At 42.7% G+C, this 11,834-nt stretch overlaps 1 protein-coding gene across 1 annotated transcript in view; it reads right to left on the bottom strand.

Annotated features, from left to right (window-relative positions):
• Positions 1-11,834, bottom strand: part of LOC311111056 (paired box protein Pax-2a-like) — a gene marked incomplete at its 3' end in the record, with an annotated part of 75,122 nt that overhangs the window by 47,257 nt on the left and 16,031 nt on the right. The window contains exons 6-7 of the mRNA XM_084189056.1: positions 4,149-4,324; positions 380-509 (exon numbers count right to left, since the gene is read on the bottom strand). Of these exons, the coding sequence (XP_084045182.1) occupies positions 380-509; positions 4,149-4,324 (306 nt within the window). The remainder of the gene's footprint in view (positions 1-379; positions 510-4,148; positions 4,325-11,834) is intronic.

Here is an 11,834-nt window from a genome sequence, read left to right as displayed (position 1 = left end):
GCACTAGAAAAGGGTGCCATTTGGGAAACAAACCAATAATCCCCTTAGCTGAAGCTGTGGTTTGGCCTGTCCTGGCTAGGCAGGCAGACTATGCTAGGGCCGTAGGTACAGTATGAAGCATCTTATACCAGGATAACTGATCTAGGATCAGGTCCCAACTCTCCATGTAATCATATTAATTAATGATCTAAAAGGCTAAACTGATCCTATATATGCACTCCTACTCTGAGACACACAGCCAAAAGCAACTTACAAATATGTTTGTACGCGTTGCCCTAGCGTGGAATCAAAACCCACAACTGCAGGACTCGTGTTGCAAGCATCATGCTCTACCAACTGAGCCACACAGACAGGACCAGTGTTTGGCTCTGTGCCTTACCTACAGAGTAGCTCTGTGTCACGGAGACACTGGGGCCAAGGTTCTGGTTACCGCTGGAGGACAGGCTGGGTTTGACCTCACCGTCCAGACCAGGGTTCAGGGAGGACAGGGAGTGGGAGTACTCGTTGGCCTGCAAAAAAAGACACGTTCACCATTACACAACCATAGAAATGAAGAAGAAAGGCTCATCTCTCCCTGCTGTGGATTTATTCCACCAATGTTTCATCTAAAGATCCTTCATTAATCAGGGTTACACAATAACACAACATTAGCTACCAAAACCATGCTTATAGAGTCAAATACTGTCTCTCCATGAATCGTAGGATGTCTATGTGTGAGTGTGTGTGTGTGGGTGGGTGGGGTGTGGGTGGGTTGTGGGTGTCTGGGTTGGGTTTTGGGTGTGTGTGTGTGCACGCATAAGTGTGTGCATGCATATTTGTGTGTGTGTGTGTGTGTGTGAGTTCACTATTTTCAAGCTGCAGCAGTGAGGGTGACAGTTCAAGCATATCATTAAAGTATTTTGGTTTTGTCTGAGAGGAAGTGGGATTTAGAAGAGCAGAATGAAAAGCCAAGCCGTCATCTGGTCCTTTGTGCTTGACTGCAGCCAGGAGTCCTGATCAGCCAAGGGAGAAAGCAGTTCTGCTTGGTTACCACGCCTCTGTCCCAAATGGCACCCTGTTCCCTGTACAGTGCACTAGTTTTGGTCAAAAGTAGTGCACTGTACAGGGAATAAGATTACATTTTGGACACACACAGACATGCCATGTGGCCCTGGTTCAGACAGGACACTATTCACCTTTTGGCTTTTTACATTTTGAATCTAAAAAAGCTTCCCCACAACCCTTTAACATTTCATTGGTTCATCATCAGTAACTAAAAATAGGTCTTCATATACTGTAACTTACATTGTTCTGTGTTACCATGTACAAATGAATATCAAACTGAAAGTAATACTATTTATATATGTTTTATCATAGTGAAGAAATTACTTCATTTTATATCGACCATGATGTATTTTCTATGTATTTATATTGGACTACAATACATTACTATAAAGACACTTTGTATACCCACAGAAAGTATTTCCTTTGTACGGCGGCGGATGGTTTAAGACGGTCATGGCAGATGTTAGTGTGTTTTATAATGAGATCAGACGTCCGGAGACTGTGTGTTGACAATGTTTGTCCAAAGCCCAGTGTGTGTCTGAGTGGCTCGCTGGGCCGCGGTCCCAAAGGGGACGCCTGGGAGCCTGTGACCCCACTCTTGTCTGCTTCTATCCCAGACAAACTCTAATTGTCTGCTACAACTGTTCACTGGGACAATGTCGGATGTTTTCCTCTATTCTTGAAGGCTTTAGATGCCAAACAGACGTTTTATCATGCAGATAAAGGATGGGTTAGAGGAGGGGGAGAGGAAGGAAAAAACCCAAAAGAAAAGATAGATTTGAAAAGGATGACCAAATGGCTAGCAGAAGTGTGGGAGGGGTGAATCTATTTAGTTCTGCATCTCCAGAATGGTGTTGTAATGGCCTTCTAACCAGGACCCAGACCCTGGCTAATAGGGGCACATTTACCAACCAGGAAAAAGGGGGCAAAACGACAAGAGAAAGAGGGATCCATGAAAGGAGAAAATCCTCTGATTAATATTATATTAAATTAAAATAGATTTTTCTGGGCTGTTCCCGTCGCATCCACTAATTTTCCCTTATTCTTCTACTGGTCTCTTATTCCCTTATTCTTCTACTGGCCTCTTATTCCCTTATTCTTCTACTGGCCTCTTATTCCCGTATTGTTCTACTGGTCTCTTATTCCCTTATTGATCCACTGGTCTCTTATTCCCTTATTCTTCTACTGGCCTCTTATTCCCTTATTCTTCTACTGGCCTCTTATTCCCTTATTGTTCTACTGGTCTCTTATTCCCTTATTGATCCACTGGCCTCTTATTCCCTTATTCTTCTACTGGCCTCTTATTCCCTTATTCTTCTACTGGCCTCTTATTCCCTTAATCTTCTACTGGCCTCTTATTCCCTTATTGTTCTACTGGCCTCTTATTCCCTTATTGTTCTACTGGCCTCTTATTCCCTTATTGTTCTACTGGCGTCTTATTCCCTTATTGTTCTACTGGCCTCTTATTCTCTTATTGTTCTACTGGCCTCTTATTCCCATGTTGTTCTACTGGCCACTTATTCGTTATTCTTCTACTGGCCTCTTATTCCCTTATTGTTCTACTGGCCTCTTATTCCCTTATTGTTCTACTGGCCTCTTATTCCCTTATTGTTCTACTGGCCTCTTATTCCCTTATTGTTCTACTGGCCTCTTATTCCCTTATTGTTCTACTCGCCTCTTATTCCCTTATTGTTCTACTGGCCTCTTATTCCCTTATTGTTCTACTGGTCTCTTATTCCCTTATTGTTCTACTGGCCTCTTATTCCCTTATTGTTCTACTGGCCTCTTATTCCCATATTCTTCTACTGGCCTCTTATTCCATTATTCCTCTACTGGCCTCTTTTTCTTTTGAACCCCTCCTCCTTTTCTCTCTTCCTCTTCTTTAATACTCTATCTGAAGCTCTCTGTGATTGCAAGTCATTTCCAATTCGTTTTGGTATTGATCTTCCAGTAGAAATCAGTTTGGTAATTAGCTCCAAATTAGGCTCTCTTCTGGAGGTGAGTCCTGTCCTACTGATTTATTACCTACGTAATTCACCGCGATCGGAGAGAAATTAAAATGAACTCAATTAGGCCCATTGCTTTAGCTTCTTTTATGGGTCCCTCCTTAAATACTTGTAGTTTTATACGGGGACAAATGAATAGTCTCTTGTTGTTTAATAGTCTAATGAAAGTAAATAAAGGTTATCCATTGTAATAAGCCTAAGAGAGGTTTTAATAAGAATACATGTAGTATGTAAACATATAAGGGTCTAGTTATTGTGGTTTTGGGTGGGGGTGGTTACAGATGGGGTCTTCATTTGGTAAATGAGGATGGATAGGTGGTGAGTGTTTGTGGTGTTGACATCAAAAGGAATAAACATTGAAAATCCTGTATATACACCCAGGTGTGTGAAAATACCTCAAGAAAACAAATCAAGAAAGCCCCTTGCTATGTTTACAATTTATAAAAACATTTCTGTGATAAATCTGACAGCCTGAAAGCTGCTTCATACACTGTTTCAATAAAAACATTATTGAAGAATGACACAGAACTATAACAGAAACACAGAGTCAAATAACACAGCAGCAAAAAAAATAGAGAAAACTAGAGGTATTGATTAATTGCATGTTGCCTTTCTGTTATTCTCAATTATAAGGGATCCAGAGAATGTGGTGTTTTTTCATCCCAAGATCAATACGACGTGGGAGTTTTCCCTGAGATCCCTACAGCATTTTACATGCTGTTTTCTAAAACACTGGAATGACTGTTTTAACAGCCTAGACTTTTGTGGCCATTTTATTTTTGAGAGCTGCGTGGAGCAGATATGTATTGCTCAGATTGCTGTGTGCTACTTCGGAGGCCTCTGGGCCAACTAAATAAAATAGCAGAATCTCTCAGCACAAAGAAGTAAATAACAATCTGTTGAGTTTCAGGGAAATCTACGTTAGGAGAAGCAAAAAATACACTAAAAATAAACAAACAGAAAAAACAACAACAACAACAATATCATGGTTGTACAGCTCGCGGCGATGGAACTTGGATGGAATGGAAGTGGTGAGGTGGGTGTAATACAGGTGTATTTGATAGTGTTAATGGTAACAAACAACAAGACGTTGCTAACCTGTTCTGGTTTGATGTGCTCCGAGGTTGGGAAGACGTCAGGGTACGAGGGGCGTTCAAAGACCCGGTCCAAAGCTTCCAGCTGCTGCTGAGTGAAAGCATCGGCCCGCAGGTGCTTCCGTAAACTGTCCACACTACCCTGAGAATCAGTGTTTGGGCCAGACCCATCTGAACCATCTACAAGAAGAGAGAGCAACAACACTAGAGTCTAATCACTGAAGCCCCTGTAAGGTAGGAAGCTGGCTGACTGAAGCCCCTGTAAGGTAGGAAGCTGGCTGTCTGAAGCCCCTGTAAGGTAGGAAGCTGGCTGTCTGAAGCCCCTGTAAGGTAGGAAGCTGGCTGACTGAAGCCCCTGTAAGGTAGGAAGCTGGCTGTCTGAAGCCCCTGTAAGGTAGGAAGCTGGCTGACTGAAGCCCCTGTAAGGTATGAAGCTGGCTGTCTGAAGTCCCTGTAAGGTAGGAAGCTGGCTGTCACTGAAAACCCTGTAAGGTAGGAAGCTGGCTGACTGAAGCCCCTGTAAGGTAGGAAGCTGGCTGTCTGAAGCCCCTGTAAGGTAGGAAGCTGGCTGTCACTGAAGCCCCTGTAAGGTAGGAAGCTGGTGTTTATTTTGTTACTGTGTGTTAATGGTAGCTTTGGATAAGAGTACTCAGTGCTTGAGTTGGTCTTGTGCTCAAATTTTCCATCACCTCTTATAGAACATTGGCTCTAAAATATTATGAGTACCAGCACATCCATGTAAGCATTTCACTGTACCGTTTACACCCATGTACACCCGCTGTATCCTGTATCGTTTACACCCGTGTACACCCGCTGTATCCTGCATCGTTTACACCCGTGTACACCCGCTTTATCCTGTACCGTTTACACCCATGTACACCCGCTGTATCCTGTACCGTTTACACCCGTGTACACCCGCTGTATCCTGCATCGTTTACACCCGTGTACACCCGCTGTATCCTGTATCGTTTACACCCGTGTACACCCGCTGTATCCTGTATCGTTTACACCCGTGTACACCCGCTGTATATTGTGTACCTGATTAATAAACGTTGATTTTGATTTCACCCAAAATGAGTCCCAGCACCTATTTCAGTCCACTTCAAGCACTGGGAGTACTACTGATATATTGAATTATACAGTGCAAATTCAGTCAGGGTAGATTTTAAACGGGTCATATTAATGCTGCTTGTGGTGAGCCACTGAGTGCAGTGTTGCTTCACAGACAGACAGACAGACAGACAGACAGACAGACCCAGTAGAGGAAACTACTACTACCACACACAGTATTAGCAAGCATCATGATGTGAAAGCCCCTGTGGTAATTCATGGATTACCATCAGTGCAAATATATACTTGTTGTAGTGGTGGAGCCCATGTATTTTAATGTACTCTGCAGCTACAGTACCCAAGTGGCTTTTCATTCCATGTTCATTCCAGGCTCCAGGGGTTTCCCTCCTTCTACTCTCCTTCTCAATTTCCCTTTTCAACAATTTAATACTGCTTTCATTTTCAGTCGAGTGGCAGAGTAGCAGTGTTTCATTTGGGTAGCTAACACCGTTGTGACCACAGACAGACACGACAGACAGAGAAAGAGAGAGAGTAAGAGAGAGAGAGAGAGAGAGAGAGAGAGAGAGAGAGAGAGAGAGAGAGAGATGCTGTGAATGAATAAAACGGTACAGTCTAGTTCAATCATCTCCTAGTCCCAGGATGCCGTTCTCCAAACAGAGGGAGAGGGATGCCTTAGCTTTTCCCTTTGGCGCTTCCCTGTGATGCTATAAAGACCCACTTTTAAAGACCTCCAGACCCCCCCCCCCTTCCCTTCCCTTCCCATCCCAGGCTGCAGTGGCTCTGGCTACTGCCTCCCAGCCTCCAGCCTCCTCCTCCGTGGATCTCTAGAAAGGGCTTCAGCTCCTTTACAAATCTGTCATTCTAAATTTGTGGCAGATTATGTTCTCTGGCTGGTCCTGGTGGGAGCGGCAGAGATATATGATATGCAAGGAGGGCCCCTATTGATTGCCTGCCTGATCTGGTGGCAAGAGGGAGCTGAAATGAACTTGAAATGAACATCATGCCTCAACTCAATGTGCGTATAATACTCTACTTAATCCCACATTTTTCTCTGCCAAGGAATTCAATTGATCAATCATGTCTCTCCTGATGGTACCATTTGGAAGGGTTATTGCCATTCCATTCTGCCGCTTGACCTTTTCTCACCGGGGCCAGAGGATGAACCTGCACTCCCAAGAAGAGCAAAAACGTATCAAGGGGCTATATAAGAGACCCTGGGGGAGTTGGGTGTGTGTGTGTGTGTGTGTGTGTGTGTGTGTGTGTGTGTGTGTGTGTGTGTGTGTGTGTGTGTGTGTGGGTGAATAGGTAACTGCCATGTGCTGCCCAACATACTACAATAATTCTATATCCTCAAACAAATGATTTTAATAACTATTAATTCTACAACACATTACAATAGCTTTTTATGTGAAAAAATACCTATTGTGGTATATGTACTACATTCTACAAATATGTAAAATCTTGCTATTTTCATAGCGTGATCGGTTGTGATCTGTTGCAATATGCAATCACAGGAGAACATAAATCACTTATACTCTACACTGCTCAGCTATTTTCATCTGATTTTCAGTATAGATAAATCTAATCACATCTTTTGATCTGGCATTATTTCTGGACAGCTCCACTGGGGGCCTCAGTCTCTCATAGCTCCGCTGAACGGTTGTCGCTTTATCAACCTCAACTGTTCCCTTCGGTCCTCGGAAGCAAATAGACTCATTAATTACTTTCCATCAGCTAGCCCAGAGTACATACCATGATCAATATCTGCACATTAGTCATTCACCACAGAGGAATACACTTCCCATACACATGACAAACCATCCCCAGGTCAACCAACAGTACACAAGCTCTTGTTCCCACTCAAACCATCCCCAGGTCAACCTACAGTACATCGGCTCTTGTTCCCACTCAAGTTAAGGTGAAAGATCCATTTAAACATTTAAAACACCCCACCTAAATATTGCCTACTTGTATTATAAATAATCCTATAGGACTACCGTAAAAGCACCTCACTCTAATGCCCAGTACATCTGTGGATGTGACTCAGATTGCACCTTATTCCCTATATAATGCATTCCTTTTTGACCAGAGCCCTGTGGCTTGACTGTCTCACCCATGTCTGGTGGAGTAGGTTGTTCTGGGTGGTGGTAGGGAGACCTTCAGTCTAGCCTGGCTAAACCAGACTGAATACTAAACTCAATGGTGAGCTCAAAGGTGAGCTCAGCATTCAGTCTAGTTTTTACCAGGCTATTTAACTAGAGGTCTTTTGTTTCATCCTGAAGACATTTAGAAGTTAATTCAACCAACCCAATTACATTTTTGTGCATATCATAGCCACCCAGCAATGTAATTTTTAGTATACAGTATACAGTGCCAAATAACATTTGCTATAAGATATATTGTACATGTTTTTGGGGGCATGTTTCCCATCCCATTTTAGCTATTAATTATGTCATAGCATTAGCCGGTAACTTTGTTTACATGTTAGTCATTTAGCAGTCGCTCTTATCCAGTGCATACATTTTCGTACCGGTCCCCCGTGGGAATCAAACTCACAATCCTGGCGTTGCAAGCGCCATGCTCTAGCAACTGAGCTCTGTTTTGTCACATTCTCCCCAGTCACTCCTCCCCAGTCACTCCTCCCCAGTCACTCCTCCCCAGTCACTCCTCCCCAGTCACTCCTCCCAGTCACTCCTCCCCAGTCACTCCTCCCCAGTCACTCCTCCCCAGTGATGCTAATAAGTTATGTTGTTATGTCATAGTAGACAATGTCTTTGTTTGTTGGTGAGTCTCCTTATCCTCCCCAGTCACTCCTCCCCAGTCACTCCTACCCAGTGATGGTGTCTGTGTTATTGATCAGTGAGTGACAGGGTTGAGTGTATTCATCTTGACGTGGCTGGGTATTAACACTACGGTAACGAGGGAGCAGAGGACTCCAGACCCTATCAGATCACATCACTAGCTCTATAAAACAGACTCCTCTCCGCGGGCTCGCCACCCCCAGGTCATGACCCCTAGCAGGGGGTTGAGCCGATGTAATTCTGTCTCTGCCCGGAGTCAGAGAGAGAGACCATCTGACTGACTACACTGACTACCTGTCTGCCAAACACAACAGAGTAAAAACACTAGAAACGTTGGCTTTTGAGAAGGAAGCTAATGTCGTCTGGCTATGACTGTCATTATACAATTGGCTTGAATGGGTCGTAAAGAATTGACCAAAGCAATGGCGTCAAAATATAAGCTCGTAATTGGTATAGTATCTTATTCATGGTAAAATTCAAGCTGTGTTCAGTCTGTGTTTAGCCCTGAGTGGAGGCACAGGAAGGTGAAATGGCACCTTAGGGTCATGAAAGCCCCTCTTGCCTGAACAGGCTTTCTGTCTATCTGTTGTTTCATGTTTGAACAACATTTCAATACGTTAGCTAGTGTTTCCCTTTACCAAGTATTGCATTAGCATTCTGTTTGTTTTTGTAATATCACTCCCTCATCTACAACTAGCTTCAATTTATACCCTGAATTAAATCAAATTAACACTAATTTCAAATTAAATTGTAAACGTTGACACATACATTTTTCGATTGAACGTTTTGGTTAATGTCATGTTAACCAAATCAAATATTACAACATTTAGTGCACATATGCTCCGCATAGCCTCTCTTTAATATGCTGTATCCTCTTAAGGATCTGACACTTTTTTTCAATTTTTGCCTAAACTGACATACCCAAATCTAACTGCCTGTAGCTCAGGACCTGAAGCAAGGATATGCATATTCTTGATACCATTTGAAAGGAAACACTTTGAAGTTTGTGGAAATGTGAAATTAATGTAGGAGAATATAACATATTAGATCTGGTAAAAGATAATACAAAATAAAAAAACATGTTTTCTATTATCTTTTTGTTACATCATCTTTGAAATGCAACGAAAGGCCACAATATAATATTGCAGTTTAGGCACAATTTAGAGTTTGGACACTAGATGGCAGCAGTGTGTGTGCAAAGTTTCAGATTGATCCAGTGAAGCATTGCAATACTGGACTATTTTGTATCAAGTCTGCCCAAATATGCCAAATTGGTCAATTGATACATTTTCAAGTACATAACTATAGAGAAGATACAAAATGATATGTTAATACAAAATGTATGGTTCGAATCCAGGCTCTGTCGCAGCCGGCCGCGACCGGGAGACTCATGGGCGGCGCACAATTGGCCCAGCGTCGTCCAGGGTAGGGGAGGGAATGGCCGGCAGGGATGTAGCTCAGTTGATAGAGCATGGCGTTTGCAATGCCAGGGTTGTGGGTTCGATTCCCACGGGGGGCCAGTATAAAAAAAAAAAAATGTATTCACTAACTGTAAGTCGCTCTGGATAAGAGCGTCTGCTAAATGACGTAAAAATATGTTTACACACTCCCAGGAATGTCATAAATTACATTAGCTTATACACTAACTTTCACAAATCTAGATGGCCGGGCGGGGTGGGGGTGGAGCCAGAGACAGCAGGGGTTCAAACTGTAAAACCCAGTTCCTACATTTGAATATAAAAATGGATTTTATCAAACAAAACTATGCTATATTTAATCTCTGGGACCTTTAGGATGACAAATCAGAGCAAGATTCCTGAATGTAAGTACATAATTTAAATTCAGAGGTGAATGTATCAAACCAGTTGCCGTGATAAGTTTTTTGTTGTTGTGCACTCTCCTCAAACAATAGCATGGTATCTTTTCACTGTAATAGCTACTGTAAATTGGACAGTGCAGTTAGATTAACAAGAATTTAAGCTTTCTGGCCATATAAGACATGTCTATGTCCTGGAAAGTTTGCTGTTACTTACAACAGTCATGCTAATCACATTAGCGCACGTTATCTCAACCGTCCCGTATACGGGACACCGATCTCGTAGAGGTTAATATATCTTTCTACTTACACAGATATGTGTAACTAAGACAATTCTCTCACTATACCCTCTGCTGGCCTCAGAAAGAGAACTCTATATCGTCTGAATGGTAGTTTTGCAGACAATCTTATCCAGAGCGATGCTCTTACCCGTAGCAACATTACGTTCAACAATGGTAGGTACAACTACAGAGGCTGTGTAGGGGTAGGAACAGTGTACAGAAAGGCCGTGACACCACAATTCATTTATCTGTTCTTGGGTATTAAGTAGCTTTATTAAATTGATTTGGAACATTACAGTTCAGTGTGTTACTGCCTCCCTTTCTGATTTGATGTTGTTGAACTGAGATCCTCTGTTGTTCCACCCTTCTCCCTGGGTGCGCCCCAAATGGCATCCTATTTATTTTTGTTGTTGTTTTATTTTTACTTTTTTTTTTTTAAATAAATGCACTGTTGGTTAAGGGCTGTAAGTAAGCATTTCACTTTAATGTCTGCACCTGTTGTATTCGGCGCATGTGGCCAATAAAATTTGATTTGATTTGATAGTGCCCTATGGGCCCTGATCAAAAGTAGTGCACTATATAGGGAATATGGTGCCATTTGAGACACAGACCCACTCTCACCCAAACAGATGGTGATGCTCACAGAACACAGAAGTGAACAGGATTCATGGCCTAGTGCTCCATCATTCATCTGTCCCTGTCCCTCTCTCTGTCCCTGTCCCTCTCTCTGTCCCTGTCCCTGTCTCTCTTTCTCTCTCTATGTCTCTCTCTCTCTCTCTCTCTGTCTCTCTCTGTCTCTCTCTGTCTCTCTCTCTCTGTCTCTGTCTCTCTCTCTCTCTCTCTCTCTCTCTCTCTCTCTCTCTCTCTCTCTCTCTCTCTCTCTCTCTCTCTCTCTCTCTCTGTCTCTGTCTCTGTCTCTGTCTCTGTCTCTGTCTCTGTCTCTGTCTCTGTCTCTGTCTCTCTCTCTCTGTCTCTATCTCTCTCTCTGTCTCTCTGTCTGTCTGAGTACCACTGACTGCTGCCTTTGAATGATATGAAATTATGTTCTTCTTCTTATCATGGAATTTCTCTTTTTTTAATTCTCATATTTTACAAAAGCTTCAGACAATGCAGAAATATTTTTTTGAAAGTGATTGAAATGAAGAATACCCATAATGGTAGTTATGATTGTCCATATTGTGGGTAATATTTGAATAGCGAAGTGAAATGGTTTCAAAAGACTGGACACACTTGGTGAGACGTCATTCTCTTCATTGGCCATTAGCTAGATACAGCATCCTCAGGAAACCTCTCAGCTGTATCTGTCCAGGTGATTTCAGCTAAATCACCCAATAGAATGGGTGTCAGGTGTCAGCAGCCCGTTGTACGTAACAGTTGGTCAGTCTCTTAATAATGTACATTAATTCAACAATCTGTATTTCCACCACAGTACACTAATATATCTCTGCTAATGTTGCATCCATACTAGAACATTCTATCTCTATTTTACAGCACATACTGTGACAAAACAATCACCAAACAAAAGCAGATCCCTGTCGGTCCAAAGCATTTTTTTCTATTCCACAGTCTGCAATACAAATTCCTTCTTGGCAATAATTCCCTACAGTGACTGAACCGAATATTTCAGACCCTTGAGCTATTTCCTTTGTCTTTTCCCACAGCCAGCCCATCGGAGGGGAGTGGGGATGCGGGTGGAGGGTTGGACGGGTTGGGGGGTGGGG

Source organism: Coregonus lavaretus (assembly GCF_964263955.1).
Source record: "Coregonus lavaretus genome assembly, contig: SUPER_36_unloc_1, whole genome shotgun sequence".
Taxonomy (NCBI): domain Eukaryota; kingdom Metazoa; phylum Chordata; class Actinopteri; order Salmoniformes; family Salmonidae; genus Coregonus; species Coregonus lavaretus.
The sequence above is the reverse complement of the archived record's forward strand: the minus strand, read 5'-3'. Positions and strand labels throughout refer to the sequence as shown.